General features: G+C 23.1%; 3 protein-coding genes across 4 annotated transcripts; all 3 read left to right on the top strand.

Annotated features, from left to right (window-relative positions):
- The first annotated feature begins 2599 nt into the window (after window positions 1-2599).
- LOC132917755 (uncharacterized) lies at window positions 2600-6942 on the top strand. Its single transcript, XM_060978639.1, has 5 exons — window positions 2600-2903; window positions 4526-4697; window positions 4817-4908; window positions 4991-5152; window positions 6145-6942. Exons 1-5 carry the CDS (start codon window positions 2835-2837, stop codon window positions 6385-6387), a joined length of 738 nt encoding a protein of 245 aa, XP_060834622.1. The 5' UTR covers window positions 2600-2834; the 3' UTR covers window positions 6388-6942.
- A 1738-nt stretch (window positions 6943-8680) lies between these two features.
- Window positions 8681-13752, top strand: LOC132917727 (uncharacterized). The gene is made up of 5 exons (XM_060978607.1): window positions 8681-9010; window positions 9703-9903; window positions 10891-10983; window positions 12600-12725; window positions 12989-13752. The coding sequence occupies exons 1-5, from the start codon at window positions 8942-8944 to the stop codon at window positions 13235-13237; spliced, it is 738 nt and encodes a 245-aa protein (XP_060834590.1). The 5' UTR covers window positions 8681-8941; the 3' UTR covers window positions 13238-13752.
- A 1940-nt stretch (window positions 13753-15692) lies between these two features.
- On the top strand, window positions 15693-21347 carry LOC132917814 (uncharacterized). Of its 2 annotated transcripts, XM_060978745.1 has the most exons (6): window positions 15693-15868; window positions 16530-16644; window positions 17993-18084; window positions 19419-19569; window positions 20319-20506; window positions 20935-21347. In XM_060978745.1, the coding sequence occupies exons 1-5, from the start codon at window positions 15803-15805 to the stop codon at window positions 20465-20467; spliced, it is 573 nt and encodes a 190-aa protein (XP_060834728.1). In that variant the 5' UTR covers window positions 15693-15802; the 3' UTR covers window positions 20468-20506; window positions 20935-21347. The 2 variants fall into 2 exon arrangements, with proteins under 2 accessions (XP_060834728.1, XP_060834727.1); XM_060978744.1 differs by having other exon boundaries at window positions 20319-21347.
- The last annotated feature ends 1188 nt before the right edge of the window (window positions 21348-22535 follow it).

Genomic DNA, 22535 nt, shown 5'->3' on the forward strand with positions numbered 1-22535 from the left:
TATTTTACTTATTCATAATTTTAACGTATTTTTCACTTATTGAAGCATTATTTAAAAATATACGTTAAAATAATTTATTTATTTTTTAGATTCTAAGAAATGTGTTTTAAGCAAATTTAAAGTAAATTATACATTTTTTTCAAGGTTTTGAAATCTTTACCCGATTAGTAGTAACTATAAGAAAATAAATCCAAAAATCATAAAAATTGATTGCAATAATATGTTTTGTATGCTTTAACTTATGTCTACGTGTCAATTTTCAATTTGCGTGCTGAATATAATATTACGGATGAATAATTACAATTTCGCATCAAGCGCAATTTTACAACATTAGATTAGTCAAAATATTTTAAGTTAAATTTTTATTAAGTAATTTTAATATTTTAATGTATTTATTAATTATTTAATAATTTTAATTTACGTTTTATATAAATAACTGTAGTAACAGACGATAGGCATACATAAAAATTCAGCATTTTGTGAAATTGAATTAAAATAATTGTAGGTACAATAGTATGGTTATTATAAAAGAACTTTGCTACGTTGGTTAAAAAAAGCTTAGATTCAATATCCAAGACAACGTTATAGATATATACGCATACTTATACTCATATAGAACGAAATACGATCTCGGAAATCATCATATTAAGACATGCGTCGATTACTCTATCAAGTCAAATTACGCAGAATGTCGTATAATTATTTATTGAGTTATTTTTTTAAATATTGAAATTAATTATGGCTGAGCTAATATTATCGAATAAAAATAAATTAAGTATGTCTTGAATGTTACATAAATACAATTATTCAACAAAATTTCAAATTATAAATTTGTTAAAGTCGTACAAAACTATTTTATTTAATTGCGAGGCAATTTAAACTAGTATGGATTATTTAAATAATTTAATACTATTTTTGATGTACGATTTGAGTTAATTTAATATTACTTAGCTAATCACCTATTTATATAATATAGATTTATGCATACTATACATTTATAATACTATAGTACTGAGTGAGGTTCAGTATATTCCTAAGCGAAACCCAGTTAAATAAATAAATGTAATTTACTGCAACAACGTAATTTTGAGATGTACTACAAAACTCATACCATCATACTAAAATACTGTTTACTACATTTTTCTCTTGGGAAATGTGGATATTTTTTACCTAGCCAATTTATAACTTGGGCTCTATTTTAATATTTTCGCATGTTAACTCATTTAAAAAATAATATATTGTAAAAAAACTTATATACAAAGACATGTAATATGGTACCATTTTGACTACTGATTTTGATTATGGTTTAATTAATTATATTAAAGCTGCCGACACAAAATTGGTTCTGCTGAACGCAAATTTAGTATGATATACGTTTGCTCAATCATAATAAAATAAAATATTTCTGTACATTATTCAACTTTATTATTATCTACACTTTAGATTTATTTCATACACTATTTAGTATTTATTATACCTATTTTATAATTTGAATAATTATTTTAAATTTAAGTCAAAGTCAGAGAACATTATTATTTTAGTAACATTGTATATGGCATACATAATTTTCAATTTACATATCGATAACTTATTACAATACTTTGAAAAAAAAATAGCTGATTCAATAATTACAATATAGATCAAAGTAAATTAAACTATGACTAATATTATGATATATTAAACTAATATTAAACTAACAATTAGGTACACTCGTACAACAATTTATTAGAAAAATGTTTAGAATTAAGACTTACTCCTTTTTATAATAACGTAAAAACTCGAAATACAATAATAATGTATAAATCAATAAAATATCAAATTATTTAAAATATTGTGTTATAATAATATATAATATGTCTTTTATACTTTTATAACTATTCTAACTGGAATATTAAAATTTCTTTTTTTTGTCATTATTTGGAGTGCCAATGTTAAAATTTCATTAATTTATAAATAAAGGCAAAGAATTATATTTATTTAATGATGCTCAACCACAGTTATTTTGGATCTATCCAAGGAAATGGTTTTAACAATAAAGGCTTGACTTTTTTATGTTATTAGATCTGCAATCTGTATATTAATATGAAAAACTAATCGAATATTATATTCAACACTATGAAATTTTAGTGGAACATAGTGTTTATCATTATTAGTGCTTTGCTATTTTTAGATATCATACATTATCGGATTGCGATCATTAAATTATATTTTAAACCATAACAAGTTTAACAAATTAATATAATTTTTATTATTAATATTTTTTTTATGATTTGTAATATTTTATGTTATGATAATTGATAATTGAATAATTTATTCAAAATATTTAAATCTATAATAATTATATATTTGCCAAATCAAACAAAAAGCATTTCCTTTGATAACCCAAATGATGTACAAGTACCGTGCACTTTGTACACCATTGAAAAGTAAAACTCAATGAAACAGGACGTTTAGATCATATAAACTAACATTACCACCACTTATCATCTTTTGTATTTATAACTGTGCAATACTTTATCAGCTCTATTAAAATGTTATATATATATATATATATATATATAATATATATTTATAATATTTTTATCATAAACAAGTTTGCAGTACGACAGTACACAGCTACAAATGTTCTCTCAGTTATTTTTTTCATCATTAATAAATTAGTCGTTTTTCAATCGTGTTGGCGTGTGTACAAATAATAACTATATTTAACTTTTAAATTACCTATATAATAAATCTATATGTCTATAACATAATAATTATCTTAATAAATTATTAACTTCATCAATTATTTGTAATTAATAAACATTTTAAGTTGCATTTTTTTTTTATATATTATGTTAAAGACTTGCTTCGGATGTTGTCCACTAAAACACGGCGTCAGTACGATCGCCCTTATAAACATAGTAAGAACTTTGAATTATTGACTTAAATTTATAAACAATTTGTTTTACCAACTGCAAAATGTGAATATGAATTTTAATGTTGTAAATTCTATTCTATTAACTATTATTATACAAGTATAAAAATTGTTATTTTAATCACATATCATATTTAACATTTTACATATTATATTTTTATAGTTTTTATATTTTTGTTTATTATGTTATATTTCTATTGATAGCATAGAACAGTTCGTGGTTATATAATTAATAGTATCAATATTATATTATGATTAGTTAAAATAAAAAATAAAAATATTTTTATATTATTTTGATAAGGAAATTTGAAATTAAAATTTACCTAACATAACCTAGACCGGAATCAATGCAAAATAATAGTTACAATTTTGTATAATATATTATTAGTTATTACTGATATTTGTCCAGGATAAATCATTTGTATAGTTCTATCTTACACATAATAATATACCTATAAATTTAACTGCTATCTGCATTTACAAGTTTACGACACAATAAAAAAAAAATCTTGAACTTTGTACCTACATCTTGCTTATCCATATCTAATATAAACAATCCTGAAAATCTTCCACATTTTAATACACATATTGTTGTGCATCATATTATTGTTCATGTTTATGTTTAGAGATAAGAAATAAATAACAAAATAAAATTAAACAAATCTTTATTCATTGTTAACAATGTTATCATTTATACGGATGCCTAAATATCTATATCGGTATTTTATATAAATTGACACGTTACATTTAAATATTAGATCAACAGAGAATGATTTAATTTATCTATACTAAAATATACATTTGTTTTATATAGTATGTATGCGTATTGTATATAGCTTTTTCAAAATGTTATAATGTACCAACATGAAGTATGTAAGTTATGCTTATTACTAATTATGTTATAACTATGCATATTATTTACAATATTCAAAATCAATTAGCAATAGATTCAAATGATTATTTAATAAAAAAAAAAAAATCTTTAACTTTTCATTATTAAAATTATTGCCATATGAGTATTTAAACCAAATATCAATTAAAATATAATATTTTTTGTCATAAGGCCTAGGAAATAGATTTCAATGGGCTAAACAACTGAAAAACTAAGGAAATCGTCAACCTTCTACATATTTTGAATTTACTCCGTTATTGAAAACTAATTAAATTAGAAATTCAAATTTCTATAAAAATAAAATAAATAATAATAATTATAAACAAATAATGCCTAAAAAATTTCACATATAAATACTTTGTGAAAATTTAAAATTATTATGGTTATTATTTTATAAATTACAGTACAGAAACTAATATAATTATGTATAAAACTAGAGTTTCGTCAATATTCCAATTTTGGTTTTTCCTAATTATTTAAAGTAAAGAGTACTGGAAACTTATAATTTTTGACCTCTCAAAGTATCTACTAATTAAATCTAATTATCTATCAAAAACATTAGTCTATTCGAAATTAAAATATTTTTTGCTGCTCCAAAACGTGACGATAGATGTACAACTAAAAAATTATACCCCCGCGTAAATTGAAAAGTTACAGCTTTCGTTAAGTATACTAAATATTATTAGTATATTATTTTAGACTTTTCACTTTTATAGCTTTGGAATATTACGGAAGTGTTTAAACATATTAATCATCGCAGTGAACAATATGAACGATATGATTGGGTTTATAATTCAAATAACAATTCTTCAGTTTCTTCTGATGACAATAGCACTACAGAAGAACCAGATTACTGGTCAGATTTGGAAAGAATACCTGTCATGAGCGGTAAGTGTTTAGAACCTAACCAATAACATATTTCAAAATGTATTTCATACATTGTAATCATTGTGTATACTTAATAAAATTGTCATATCGATTAACTATGAACTTGAATTGGTCAACAGGGATATATATGGACTATATATTTATAATTTCAATCGGTTGGGTCGTTTTGGAATTCATTTCAAACTGCTGTCTCAAGCAATCCACCTTCAAAGTAATATATATTATACTATTATAGTACTTATAATAAATATTGAAACGTGTGCTCGTAATAATTTTGTGTCTATACATTGTAGCGTGCTCCTCAAAAAATCTACGCCTGGCTAGTGGTTTATTACGCAAATTTATTGTTTATGATATTGCATTCGGCCCATTACATAATATTGATGATACGATATCCAATTCTGATGTATACATTATTAACACTGCCGCACCAACATTTTAGTCATATTTTTCTGGTATGTATAATATAATAATTGGTCGTAACAATTAAGACTTCATTAATAACAATATAACTAATATCATAATAATATTATACTGGACAGTATTAAAATTAAAAACAATTAATACGTACCTATAGTATTGTAATGTGCCTATCATATTTGTTTTTATTTCCTAAGTTATTAAACGATATTGTAATTCATTTTCCCCCTGAAATATCTAAAAAAAAAAGATTGAACATTTTCAACAATAATGTACAATATTTATTTGTGAGTTTTTTAAAACTATTATTAAATAATAGCAATGTTGCTCTAGAAAAACATTTCAATTGTCATTGATTACTATTAGCAAAAATATATATAATATATATATTATTAAAAGAACTCCTATGTGTTGAAAATATGATTATAATTAAAAAAGCAATTAAATACATATCATATGGTATAAACATAAATTACCTTCTAATATGTATTATAATATATATAATATTGTATATGTTTAAATTAATTAAAAAATAGATAAGTTAATTTTAAATACTCTCTATACCTATATGTTTTGTAATATTTGACCAGAGGCTAAAAAATGTATCGCTGTATTCCTGTAATTATATCGATAACAACTAACGCACGAGAGATATGAATACAATATAAATACAATAAATTTAATGTCATAATAATATTTTAATATTTTCTGACATAACGAAATAAGCTAAAAAGTACAAATCTATAAATAATTGAAAAAAATAAGTATTTATGTTTATATATTCCTTTTACACGAATCTTTACACAATTATAAAGATTTAATTCACTAATTTCTTACACATTTTTAGACCAATTAATTAATTTTAAGTTGTTATTGTTATTGTTGTTTTTTTTGTGGGAGGATGGGGGTATTTTTTAATTTTTCGATACAACAACGATAAATGATTTGTTATAGTATAAAATTTATATCCATTTTATTAATTTTAACGAAATTTTAACATGGTTTTGTGTTATAATTATTGTTTTAGAAATTGATTTACATATTTATTATAAGCCTTGAGATCACTATAATCCACTCGTACTATATTTTTGAAGAAAAAAATATGCTTAATGACATCGTACAACTCAAATGGAAATACGTATCACGCGGACAAGTGGTGTCCAGAGGTGTCGATTATTCTTCATCATCAACTTTCAATGCAACAACATCAGGTCAAACCCAAGAAGGCTCTAGAATTCCACCGTACATAACCAACGTTATACAGAATTAATTGATAATGATATTTTAAATAATATATTTAAAATAGTTTTCCATACCCAATAGATAAAATTGACAAAAATGCATAGCATGGTGCACTTTAAAAATATTTATTTTTTATGGATTTTAAAAATTTGTCAATTTAATTTTTCTAAATCAAACATCACATTTAAAACTTTTGATTTATATTATTCCTAAACTAAATACAATTATAGTATGATAACTAGGTATTTAATTATAATAAATTAAGTATTCGAGTCCATCCAACTATTTAACATAACCTAAAATCCTTATTCTTTGTTGTAAATTTAATGAATTATGCATTATTATTAAAATATTTATAATTATTTAAAAAATAATTCAAAATCATCTTACTTAATGATACGTAGATACCTATTTGATTTTGACAACTGTCACCTAGTCAATATTGTGATAGTCACGTTGTTTGTACTTGCATGCATTATAATTAATTAAAATAAGTACCTATAATTTTATTAATATAATATAAATACCTAAATATTATAGGTACTATCAATATCAATATCTTATTAAATTATATTGTAACTATTATTGTTTTATTTTTATTTCAACGTTAAATCTTATAAAATAAGTAAAACCGAAATTGATTGGTAATATTATTAATAATTAATTAAAAATTAAAATATTATATTCTCTTGAAAAATATAGTCACATCAATTTTTTATGTCAATAAAAACAGAAAAATATTCACATAGTATTTTCTTAAATATAAGATATTATAATAATCATAATATATAAGTGTATTTTTATCATATTAGCAGGTGTATCACGTGCGAAATTTACCGCTTATAAATCCACATAGTGAAAAGAGTTTAAACTTTTTAAATGAATTCAATATAGGTTATTTTCTAAATGTGTGCGTGTGGTCGTGGAAATGTGTGCATAGTATGTGATCATATGAATCATAAATGATAAGTGTGTATGACTGACGACTGTGTACAAAAAAAAATTTTAAAAGATTAATTAACCTAAATATTAATTAGTCATAACATTTTATTAAAAACGATTTTCCTACATTTTTAAATTTATTTTATTATTTTAATATTATTATCATTTTAAAATTCTTAGTGTACAAAATTTAAAAAAATAATTTTTAATGGTTTAGGAGTGACAAAATTACTTTTAAGTAAACTTCATAACGAATTCAAATATATTTTCAAAAATTTTGTCTTGTGTTATTAAAAGGGTCTTACAGAATAATACAGTTGAGATAAGATAAGTCTATTTTGAAATTAAATACAGTTGAGACAAAATTCCCTTATTACACATAAAAATAAAATATGGGCTCAAGCACAAACTATTTAAATTGTAATATATAATATATTAAACATATCAGGTGATAAAATATTTTATCCATAAAATAACGCATACCCTAAGTTTGAACCTCATTAGCTAGATTAAGTAGTGGTTTTTTTCTTTGTACTCGTAATATTTCATATTATCAGTTAGTTGTAAAGTATTATGTTATATCCGAAAATTGTCTGCAATGAATTAAACATTCTTTTCTTTAAAAATATGTATTTATATGTACCTACTAAAAATGTAAAAAGTTAGATATGTTTGTTACTTGTTAAGAGTAAAAATTCCTCAATGTCTAAAAAAATCAAAATAATTTATAGAAAAAAAAATGAGAATATTTACGCAAAACTGATTTTGTTTTTCAAAAATAAATAACTGAAAAGACTTTGAAATAATTTTCAAAATATTTTACTTTGTTTTGATATATTTATTTCAAATGTTTGGCTTTTTAAAGTTTTATTTTAAATTTTTACGATAGTATTTTTGTTAGCAAGTAAAAAAACTTAATGTTTTGATACAAGGGTCTATATAATTATTTATGACAGTAGTTAAAAAATTACAAAGATACATAAAATTACTGTTTATTATTACCGCGAAAAAGTATAATTTATTTTTAGTTAATATCATCTAATGCATATTTTAACCTTAGCACCTTAATCTTGAAAATATAATACAGCATGTTTCCTCATAAGTTTTTTTTTTACTGGAATTTAAAAAAAAAATAGTTTAATGTAAAGTTCTTTCGCCGTACATAAAATTAGATACACAATACAGATGCGTTACCATTTATCATTTTACCGATGATAAATAATAATTAATATTAACTATATATTAATATTATAGTTATAGTAGGTACAATCTCAATTTTTTATCTACATTATTGATAACCAGACTAAGGTACAAAATGCATGTTTGTATTATATAGGTAGATTTAACAAATGAACCTTTTATTTATTTTGGAAACATTAGTCTAACATAACTATAAATTAAATTAGTATCTAGTAGTCAGTTGATAGGTACCCATAGTTTGTTAAATTATCATCATAAGTATAAAATAAAAAAAAATAATGTTTCTTTCGGTTTTATAACTATTGTTGATTTATATAGTGAAGAGTGAACGATTACATTTAAAAATATAATTAATTCATAGTATAATATGGTTTTAAACTGTAAATTAATACTTTCACTTCATTTTTAAAACTTTTAATAACATATACACGGTAATAATCATGCCAAACTCGTGTTTTGGGTGCTGTTCTATTCGTCACGGCGTTAGTTGTATTTACATTTTTAACATAGTAAGTAATATAGTACGCGTAGTAATATAATAATTAACTAATATTAATAATATACGCATACCTATAATACATGTACTATAGTACATATTATACTACATGATTATTTACCATTTATTTCCCTTACTCGTTTAAACCTTATTTAGTAATCATGATATATTATAATTATTATTAATACATTATATGAAACCAGTTCATTAGGTGTAAGTGTAAATTCGTAATACTTTATAGTTGATACACATCAATTTCAATAATTCCTTTAATAGTTGTAAAAAACGTATAGCTTTTGAATATTATATACGAATATGTGTAATGTATTTATTTTAAAAACATAGTTATTTTATTAAAATTTAAACCTAATTCGAAATTTACAACCCGTTTAAAACCATTTTTTTCTATTTTATTGATAAACATAGAAAACAATATAATAATAATTTCACGGAATAAGAAATTAATTTTTAACATATATTAATGCAAGAAAATATAGTAATTGTACCTATATTGAGTTTCGTAAAAACTAATCCGAAACCATTTATCTATCTGAAAGTAATATTTCTCTGCACTAATTTATTTCGTAGATGTTTTAAGTTGAATGATAACTACCAATTCGAAGTTAGAAGAGTTAAAACACTTGATAGTTTTACTTATACTTAAATATATATATTTAAATATTATATTGTTTGTTATTTATTTAGTTTTGGATCACATTAGTAATAATGAACGATTTCCTATACCGTTTATCAAATTATTTTCAACCACATGAGCATAACAGTTTTGAAAATACTACATCCCAAACATTAATTCCCGATCTTTATCCTGATGAAGATAGACTAGTAAACTTCAATTCCACGGACAAAGACTTTTACCAGTCAAAACAAATTAGGCTGGACCTGAGTGTTAAGTATTTATTTATTTTATTAATAATTGATAGCGTACAAATAATATAACTAGGTATTAACTACTGTATTTGAAAATTTAATAAAAACACCATCTTGTTTTATATTATTGTTTCATACTAAAATAAATTATAAGCGGGACTGTGAATTCAATGGTTTTATGAATTGATGAATTTTATAAAGAATTCAAAATAAGAGACATAATAAATATGATTCACGATAAATTCTATGTTGAATGTATTAAGCGTCAGTGTATATAATTTGTTTTATGTTGTTATGTTATAATTTTATTGATTGCATATTTAGGAAAATTAAGAATTTGAGAGAAATTGAAATATTATAAGACCTTTATTTTATACATTTTAATCCATATTTGTTACAAATAGAACAATAAGTGAAAGTGATGATCAATTATATGGCTTGAATATTGGATTTAAGAAGCCTTCCGTCGAAGGCGCATGGACTTAAAAAACCAAAATGTAGATATTTTAAAAACTAAAATATTAAAATCATCTTGCATGAATAAAAAATACTTTCAATCTAGTGTATTATCTATTTACTTTTTTTCATTTAAAAATATAAATATGTACAATTTCAATATTTCATGCATCATATTTATTAATTTCTATGATATATATTTATATAATATGTAATAATTATAAATATTTTGTATTAGCTTTTCTTGCAAATTTTCACATAATTTAAAATTGATGGTAAACATTCTATATTTTTTAATACATTAATTTATAGCCCAAATAATAATTATTAAGTCTAGCTTTTCCGTCCGATTATGATACAGTATTCAACAAATAAATTTATCGATACACTAACCGAGCCACCGAGGAATAGCGGTCAATTGAAATATTATAGCTAAAAGTTGATACAAGATTGCAACTAGATATTAATCTAAATTGTTTACTGATAACGTGTACAATGTATAGTATATAATGTATTAGTCATATTAATTAATTTTATTAAATAATTATAGAAATGTTCATGGATTGCGTATTTATAATAAAATTGGGATGGAGTGTGATGGAATTCTATTTAAACATTAGCCTCAAAGAATCAACTTACTCAGTAAGTACCTATATGTATAATACCTATCTTTATAATTTTGTACATCGCGCAAATCATAATAATTGAGATATATTAAAATAATCATAGAACATTATAGTATCTACATAATAATTAATTATATCAATATATAATAATTTGTTAATTCTGTCTTTTTGGCAATTAAAAAAATATATATAAGTATAACAAAATAAGTATACAGTATTTGTAGAAATCAATTAAAATATTTAAAAAACAAAATATAATTTCTTCAATAATTCTTCATATTATCATAATTAATTTCTGAATAAAACATATGAGAATATAAACTATTTAGGTATTAGCATTTTTTTAAAAAAATATCGATAGAATCAGTGGCGTAATTTGGAATTGGTTCTGGGGTGGGATTAGGATATAAGTTTATACTATCGTTCTAGTGTGGCTATGCCCCCCCCCCCAATTGAATATTAAATCTCATAGATCACAATATTATATTAATTCATTATTATAAATTAATTAAAGGAGGTAAATGGTATAATAATGGTTTTCAAAGACAATAAAGTAACAATTAAATTAAGCTAAATATATTTTTCATAAATTATAATATTATTTCAATGTTTCACGTTTTTGTGATATATTTCATGCTTTTAACACTAATCTAGAGTCGTAAATCGTAGATTTATCAGTGTTGTATTTTAACTATGAGTTGTACAATTCTCTTGTCATATATTGTAATTGATGTGCTAGGTATCGTAGTTTTATATTAGTAAAATCAAAAAAAAATCTCAACTATGATATTATATTAAGAGAACGCCATACCCGAATGTGTTGTCTCTGTCTTACTAACGTACATCATAACAAATTTTCGTTCAGTAGAATGCATTTTGTGACGTTACAAATTAAATATTAGAGTAAATTTACCTATAATAAAATTGAAAGGTAATATTATCTAGACAATGACATATGATTTTATTGATATTATCATTTTAAAGTGAATTATGAACATTTTAAAGTTGTAATATTTTACATAGCTATAACTCACTTTAAAATGATAATATCATTAAAAGCATATGTCATTGTCTAGATAATATTCTTACCTTTAAATTTTTTAATAGGTAAATTTACTCTAATATTAAAGCTAACGTCGTCACAAGATGTATTCTACTGAACGAAAATTTGTTATGATGTACGTTAGTAAGACAGAAACAACACATGCGGGTATGGTATGGCATCCATGAATTCTTATTTCTTATCTTAAAATCTTTTAAAACTTAGTGATTACGGGAATTTAATTATGGATATTCTAAAAAAAAGGGGTCTGGGGGGGGGATATATCCCCATATCCCCCCCATAATTACGCCACTGCGATAGAATAATAGACGAAATGTTCCAAAAATTGCATATAAACCAGACTTTTAACAAAATACTAATGAAACTTAATATTAGTAATATTGTCCTTTAATTTTCAACAACATATTTAATATAGTGAGTTGTCCCTTTTGCGGCATCCTCAGTTTAAATAAAATATAAAAATGATATAGTTATTAGACTTAAAGTTATAATCCTTGTTGATTATTTGATATTATACAATTTTATTTTCAATTAAAAATAATAGAAATTCTTTAAATTGTTTTTCATAGGTATCTCCAGAAAGGATTTATGCTTGGCTAGTGATTTATTATTTTAACTTAGTCTCAGGAACAATTCTTCAACTCTACCTGATCTTCTATCAGTTGTTTGATGACGAACTATTAGACTATTCTTTGGTTTGTACAATTTATTATCATTATTTAAATATGTATGTATTTTCAGTAAAAAAAAAAATTGTTACTATAAATACATCCATATTATATTTAAAAGTATTTCCTTATTAATGCACAAATCGGTATACATTATAATAATGTAAAAAATATGTAATAATATATAATTTTTAATAAATGTTTATAATTTATTAACTATATTCTATTTTACATGTACTTTACTTCTATAAATTATTAAATACATACCTCTACTTCCTTTTGCATTTCAGGGTTTCGTCGAAATAATAATTCTTGTGGTCGAAATCTACATTGTGCAATCGTATTACAAACAACAGAAGTTAGCTGCTGTTAACGATTTTGTTCAATTAAAATGGAAATATTTACCAAACTCCAAGATGCAGTCAGACCAAAATAAATCTGAAGTGATAATAATATCGGAAAATCCGCTTGATCAAACACAAGATCAATCCAATTACATCCCAATATTTGTAAAAGAATTGCGCAACGCAAATTCTTAAAATAATTACATACCTAGTAAAATTTGGTGTCATTTCGTTATAGAGACAGTTTACGATGTAGAACACAATAAAGCGTCCTCCATACTCTCTATATTATATAGGGTAGTATTAATTATTTAATTAAATCCGTAAATTGGGTTCGTATAAAGAAAAGTTTATTTGTGTACATAATAATTATTATTTATAAATAAACTGAAATCACTAAAATGTGCCTTTTTAACAAAAAATTATATTATGATAAAATCAATAATTTTTTAATTATTAATACGAAAATAATATTATATTAAATAAATCTACTAATACCTATGTACACGTGAAAAATCTTAATGATTTCTAATTGTATAACTAATACTCAGAATTGTAAAACACTATAGAGGAGCCTAGTCATCTCAATAAATTACACCTACGTGCGATTATCAACAAAATGTCAAAACCTACTCGTATATTAAACAATTAAGTGATTCAATTCGAACAGTTTTAAAATAAAATTACACTTTGTATCTGAACTATAATAATATTATGTTTACTAGTTTTCGTTCATGCAAACCATTGTCTAGAAGTATTAATTTAATTTAATTTAATGACACAACCGAATTACGGACAATTAGTGCATTTTCAAGTTTAGAAAAAAATAAACATATTTAACACAATATCACGTCATAACTAGTATGAGACTAGTAGTACTACTATAGTAGTAGAAACACTATAATAACAAAAAATATATCATAACACTTTTTCAATAAATACCTAGTACAATTTTAATAATATAAAAATATTTACGAGGGTATACGAAAATAAATGAGGGGTTAGAATTTCCTACAGACATATAACGGCGAAGTGGCATATTATTTAAAATATAATTTTTTGAGAAGATGGTAAGCAACAAAGGAACTATATACTCGTACATATTGCATAATTTAAACACTTGTCGATAAAAATAGAAAGGAATTTTAAAAGAGATTTTTCAAAATAGGTATAAGAAATCAAAAAGTTATGATTATCTGATATTGAGTTATTGCGGTTTTACAATAATTATTTTAAATAGTCATTTGGGTTAAAATGATATTGTTATAAATTATAAAAACAAAAAAATTAAATCGATGCAAATGAAATTTTTAAGCAGTAAAAAATATGTTAAATTTCAATATTATAATAAACCTACCTTTATAAATCTTTGAAAACGTTTGACCTATGTCCTATTAGATATTTTATTCAATTTTAAGTATAAAAATAATCTTATCAGTTTTTACTTAAAACGATGAGTTTTAAATCATGACGTGTATTGTGTATACGTATATGTAAATATAATCACCAATTAACATTGTATACTTATATTATAACACAAACACATTTGGATGTAAACTTAAGTTAAGTTATATACCATATGCTTACATATAATTATAATTAAGAGAACAGTACATCTGAATGTGTTGTCTCCTCTTACAAACATAGAACATGGCAAATTTGCGTTCAGTAGAATCACTTTGTTGGTTTAGAACCAATTGTGTGCTATTAGCTTTAATATTATTTTATTTTATTTAAATTGGCCTATTATCAAAGTTAACAACAGCAATATCAAAGCTAACAAGTTAGCACAATTGATTGTACTGAACGCAATTTGCTATGTTACATGTTTGTAAGACGGAGACACGCGTGTGTATAGCATACTCTTAATGTCTTTAGTATGTTAAATAGGTACTTGGCACTGTTATATTACTATATGAATAGTCTATAAAATGTGTGAATTACCATTAGTTATTTAAAATATATATATATATATATATATGTTACCTATGTAAGTACCAAACTAAACAATTTATATTATTTGATTGATTAATTTAAAACCGTTTTTGTTAACTATAACTGTAATATAGGTGATAAACTAATAACATTTACAACAAATATCAATACAAAAATAAAATTATAATGTGTATTTATTGAAACTACGGTATATTTTATTTTAATAATTATACCTACTCAAGTACTGAACATGAAAGACTCATATATTACAAAAATATATTACAATTTGTTTGCGAATTAAAATTTATATTTTATATTATATATATTAATATATTCTACATATTTTTATAATATATAATATAATAAGTAATTACTCATATCGTACACAAAATACCTAATTACTAATTGATGTCTATCGGATGGTTATTTACACATGTTTATATTTAGGTAAACAATATATTATTATTTAGATATATTTTATGTTATTAAATTGAGGTAGGTATATTATGTTATATTTGTTGCATATTTGATATAAGTAAAATGTGTTATTGTTTAGAGTCTCGTTATTATCTTATATAAACACGAAATATTTATTTATATTAAACAACAAAACGGATATTTTTATGTTTTGTATAGACGTATCAAGTTTTTATTTTCTATTCGACCCGATAAAACGCAAAGGTCAACTTATCAATCGTTTCCTTCCTGATAATTTCGAACTAACACTGTTTAGTTGTGTTTCTATACTCATCCAGTTTGAACAAATATTTTATAGAAAATAATTAATTTTTTAAACTCACGTTTGTGAATTATTTATAATAAAATATGCTTTCGTCGTGCTTTGGATTGCCTTTGCGAACAGGAACAAATATTATCGCGATTATTAATTTGGTAAGTTAAATTAATATTGCTGTTTTTATTTTACTATCTAAATAAATTCCTTTCAGTTATATATACATTTTACACATTAGTATACATTTTTACAGGGTGATAGAATATCTTACAATATTGTCAGCCTAAAGAAACTTATTTTTTCATTCAATCACATATGAAATAATGAACTATGACTTTGACCCAACAATGGGAAACGAAATTAAAACTAATCTTATAAAATATTTTACTTACCGTACCCACTCAACAAGAGTCTCGTACACGAGTATATTATAATTTTAATATTTTTCTATAATTAAATAAAAATAACGCATTCGGCTAAATTATAAATTCTGATACCTTTGACTAGTGTAAATTAATCAAGATTGAAACTACATCAAATGTGTGTACTTAAATTACTATATTTACTAAGTAATAATACGAATAGACAATTTATATTATGCAATAATGTTTGCCTAACCTACGTGTGACGTACACACTAGCGACTAGATAATACCTAGCGAATCACTTGTCCACCCAAAACTTGGGATATTGTCTTAAATAATTATTTTCAGTAGACTTTCAAACTGAATATTTTAGTTGTATTCCTACTACCTATTTAAAATTAAATAGTTATGACATGGACATGTAAATTTATTAAATATAATTTTTTTTATTTTAGATCGCATCGATTTGTTATATTTGTTATTACATTTGGGACTATACTTTTAGTCACTCAACGGTAAGCAAAAGTTTGGAATTCAATGAAATTGATCAGTTATTTGAAGCTACAGACAGTAAATAAATTAACTTATTAATTATTAGTTATAACTAATTCTTATATACATATATTAACACAGGCATATGCTGCAAGGTGGAAATTGTCCTCCATGGACTTTTTTTAATAAATGTTTTCACTGTTTAGTTTATCAGATCTATGACAATATATAAAAAATAATAGGTAGTAAAATATCACCTATTACATTTTTTTTTAATTTAGTATCTAATTCAATAGTCAATATATATATTATTTTCTTCAAAAGTATAAAATTAGGTGAAACGATTACAAACGACAGTGAAAACTGATAACATTCCTTTGACAACATGTTCTCGTATAGGCAAATAATAAGCAATCCAAGTGTATTTCAAATTATTATAGTTAATTTCTACTAACTTATTAATATGTTCACAACCCTCTTAAAAAATTTTCCGATGCCATTGCATGCATATTACTTCAATATTTTTCATTCATTTGTTATCAAAACAGTATATAATATTTTTATGAATATAGTATAATTGACATATTATACCTTGTTTTAATACACACATTGTATTACGCATATATCATAAAATTTATTAAATACATTAATAATCAATTTATTTAGTATTTTATATTAATTAAACCTGCTGTATTATTATATTTATTTTCAAAATAAAAAAATGTAGGCATCATAGGACATAAAAATGATAAACATAATAAGATATTTAGAAAAATATAAAATGATTTATACGAGAATGTAATACATAATTTATGTGGATAGTTCAACTCCTATACCCAACCACCCACAGAGAAATTTTATATTAAAATATTACTTATTTATACGTATTCCAGCTATTTATTTCTAATTTGTATTTTGTTAGAATATATAAAACCCTCATTCTTTTTCTGTCTACCTACATGAAAAGTCTATACAGAATATAGTTAAAACTTAAAACGTTTGGCGTTTAGAAATATATTTTAAAATAATATTTTAAGACGTTTGATATTGTATAATGTTTATAAATTTAATTTTTAAAACTAATTGTATTTCAGTTTTAAAATATATTTGATTAATAATTAATATTAATTTAAATTATAATATAGCAATTACACAAATTAACCTAAAATTCTCAAGTGATCAATTATTAAGAGATATAATAAAACAACTTTTTTTTTTAATTTAACTTTATTGTTGAAAAAGTGATCAGACAAAAAAATAGAAAAAAAATTAGAAAAATTATGAATTTAGTAACCTAATAATATTTCTATCACAGCTATTACTTTTTATATCCCATATACCATAATCGTTATTGTAACTGCTTATATCTACTAAAATATTTTAATTTTTAACATACCTAATACAATATGAATTTATCTGTTTTTAGAAATGGTTTTGAATTACATCACATTAGTTTTTATGCTCGTTGGATTTTCTTCACTGTTCGCAAGTTTTGGCTTGAAACAAGCAACATTGAATGTACGCTAAAAGTTCGACATATTAAGTATACATATACCTATCTGTATAATAAACGTGCATGAGCTCATTGACCATTGGCAACAAAAGTAGCTTTTTAAGACCCTATATATCAGCCGTCATCCTAGACCAAGTTAAAGACTAAGTGTTGAATATTAGATAATATATTTAATTAAATAATAATAATGCGTCTAATTTTAAATTATAATACAATTACAAAATTGAGGAATAAAATTTGTTGAGATAATATGTAATATTACACGACAATTCATATACGAGTACTTGCGTAATTTTCGTTACCAATAAGTACATTTAGGTACGTATGTATGTACCCTGGCCTAAATAAACCGAAACAACATTTTTGCCACATTTAAATATTAATTTTAGTATTCTTCGCCTTAACAGAAAACAAAATAGCATATATGTATAACCTGTGCCATACTTTCAATTTTGATAGTTGAAAATTTACCTGGCATCAGTTATATAGGTATATGCGCAGATTAAAACATACCATTTTATTTAGTTTTATGTGACGCTAATTACAATAACCTTAAAAATGATGCAAATTACCAAAATACATTTTTAGATTTTTTGGCTTTTAAAATTTTTGATTTCAAATTGGTGTAACATTTGTGTTACACATCGTAAATATCTATTGATTAAAAAAAAGTAAAAAATTGATTTTATTCAGATTAAAACGTTGTTAAAATTTGAAACTCTTTCTTTTATTCTTTACAATGTACATCATGCATATTAATTATTAGGAAAACGCCTATATATTTTATTTGTATGCATATAAATTCTATAATAATATATTATATTATTCCTCAATTACAAATTGTATATCTGTCAATCTGTGTAGGATACATTATACCAGGGATGGCCAACTTCAATCGATTGTGATCGACCTACGAGATTTTCATGTTCGCGATCGACCAAAAAAAAAAAAAAAGAGGTTGTCAATATAGCTGTGTATAACATCGTTTTTAATAGTTATTTATTACTTTTTTTCTAAATATAATTTTTTTATTCGTGGGATATACAAATATGTAAATATGTATATAGGTACAAATTTAAAAAATATTTTAATTGTTTTCTGAAAAAATTCAAAAATTTAAGAAAATGCGAAAAGGTGTCGCAAATTCATCTCGCGATCGACTGGTTGGCCACCCCTGCATTATACAACCGATTATAATATATATTAATAATTATACCTATTTATTAAGAATTTTCAATTAATCGAAAAAGGTACACAATTATATGATATTATAGATAATAAGATAATAGAAATTAAGTACAAATTACAATATTCAAGTTTATTTATTATTGTTTTTTAGAATGCTACACACAAGATTTATCTGTGGCTTTTGATTGGTTATGTCCAACTTGGTACAGTTTTCACCATTGAAATTGTTGTACTTATGAAACATTCAAATTTCGTCAAACATCATATATTTGGATTGATCGTATACTTTGCGCTTTTGGACGGTAAAAATATATTTTTTATTTGTACAACTCCAACATTTGATATAAGTCTTAAGCTGATAAAAATACTATAAGTAATAAGTACTACCTATACCAGTTATGCGTTGTACCAGAGATTTTCAAACTTTCAATGGTTTACACTTACACATTTTTAAATTTTGATGACCCATAACATAGGTACTATAGTACCTGTCAATGATATATTATAGAATTTGAATTTTATACACTTATTGCAGTGATCTACTCAATACCTAATAATATACAACAGAGCAATATTCATTTTTAATCTACACGGATAATAATCAATTATAAAACTAAATTCTAACATCGGTGTAGGTATATTATAATTGCATAGAAAATAGTAAATACAATAACATATATCATATATAGTACAAATATTGTAGGTATTAAATATTTTATATTATAAAAAATATATAAATATTTCAAAACTTAACGCAACCCACCAAAAATATTATTGTGATTTGTGAGCTTTAAAACCTTTGCTTATTTATACTATACTCACCAGTGGTTTCCTTATTATAGGTTAAGTAGACTGTAAACTTCCTCCAACTAATACTAATCTTTAGTAAACAAAAAAACCGTGTAATTTTTTTTTTTGTACAATTCTACCTTGATAGAAATATCTGTGTAAAACGAATATTACCCACTGATTTCATAACGATGAAAATGTCATGACAAATTAGACTAATTTGTCATGGAAAATGTAACGATATGATTTATTTTATTTTTAGCTATTTTAGTATACCAGCTGTTAGTAGTACAGTCATTCTATAAAGAAGAGAAATTAATTGAAGAGACCAATTACTCTAGACTGCGTTCGGACTTAACATCACAAATTGAAGAACAAGATGAAGAAGAGTTTCAAAATGTAGATCTTTAATATATCTTTAATCTTTGTATTATTCTTGTTTATTTTTACGTAAGTATACCTATCTAGTATGTACATTTATAATGGGCACATTATGTTATTATTATTAAATTGATGTTTTTGTAAAATATTTAATTGACTAATAAGGTATAGTCTACATACTAAGCTTTTAAATGTTGTTATATGTAAACAAATCATTTTTAACTTCTTCTAAAACCAATATAAGTAATACAAGATTTTACTGCTAAGCGTAGATGATGAGCAAATCCAATTTGATTCAATTTTAACTTTAGAAATTATGTTAATACATCACATGTATATAATAGTATTTAGTTGATACAGCCAATACACGCATAGTTATGTTAATTTCAATTTTAACCCTTCATTAAAAAAAAAAAACTATATTTTTTAAAGCTATACATAATTATAAGTTATAACCATTTAAAAATGAAATAATTTGTAAAACTATATGTTTGTAGGTAATTATTATACATTAAATTACATATTATGTAAAAAAAAACTCCATGGACGTACTCACAGGATGGAAGGTTAATCCTCCTCCATAGAAAATTCCTGAGAACGCCCCTGAACAACTCCCATTTTTATAATTTCAATGTATTACAAAAAGATTTTGTGTATGAAAAATTTAAAATTTTGTTTGTAATCAATAATTTACGAACTCGTTACTATTTTAATCAAAACTTAAAATTTAATTACCCTGTTCTTGTATCTATTAGTAATCCATTTATTTAATTAATTATGTTATTAATTAGTTTAATTCTTTATTTATTTTATTGTATCTTGTGACTTGTTTTATTACATTCATCAAATATTTATGTAAACTAACCAAAATTATATCGTATATGCAATAAAAAAACAACATTATTAAGAATTTATCATTTAATAACTTTTCATGATACTACAAATATTATTTCATTTTTTGAAATATAAGTATTAAACAAATTGTAGAAAGGGATAATAAAGCCTTGGGATATATATCGGTTTTATATTTTATTATTGTTTGACTTTAAAAATAAAAAATAAAAATACTATACTGTCTATACTGTGTTTGGAGACAATAATATTTAAACAAACTAATATGCCATATAGTCAAAAACATTATTCCCTATAATAATTTTATAATTGGGTGTTTTTACTCAAAGATCTGACAAAAACACTAAAAAAAAATATTTTGCATGAAATGTTTTTTCAAAAAAAAAAAAACCACACATTAAGCAGATGTGTGTGACCTCTTATTTATTAATATTTATACCTTCATACCTATCTACTTCGTTTATCATATTAATTAATATACATTTTCATAACATACTGTGTATAGGACATAGGTACTATACTACCATTGGTTATAAATATAATATATAATCAATTTATATGTATTTTTAATCAATGGTCATACATGTGTAAGACAGAGACAACATATGCGGATACTACATACTCTTAAGTATATAATTTTTCAGTGGTGTATACACTAAACACAGAGGGGGATGTCCTTTTTTTTTTCACTAAAAGTATATAATTACTAAAAATATCTAAAAATGAGTAAAATTAAAAAAAATGTATTATAATATTTAACATTTTTTAAAAAATCCAAGAAACTAGATTTTTCTATGATAAAAATAAATCTTTGTTGAGCAACATATTGGAATGTATTGATAAATAAGAGTTAAGTCTGAAATTACATAGTTTAGATTACTATGTTTAATATAATACTTTTATCATTTATTCATTAAATGTCATTTAATAATGTAGTGATAGTAAAAAACATACCTATTTAATTAATGATGTACATGACTTATTATAAGATTAGCTCGATTAGGAGCGTATTGCTTTAATTTTTTTTTTAAATATTTTTAATATACTTAATTTATGGTTTACTTAATCATAACGATTAAATTTTCAATTTTAATCATTAGCACTTGTAAAAACAATATACATTTCTTTGTAAATTAATATGGTTCAATATAGAAAATCCACATTAAATTTATTACATCATGTAACAAAAATATTATTATACATATAAATAATTGTATAATATAAAAATTAAATTTTTGTTGTAATT

Source organism: Rhopalosiphum padi, chromosome 1 (assembly GCF_020882245.1).
Source record: "Rhopalosiphum padi isolate XX-2018 chromosome 1, ASM2088224v1, whole genome shotgun sequence".
Classification (NCBI taxonomy): domain Eukaryota; kingdom Metazoa; phylum Arthropoda; class Insecta; order Hemiptera; family Aphididae; genus Rhopalosiphum; species Rhopalosiphum padi.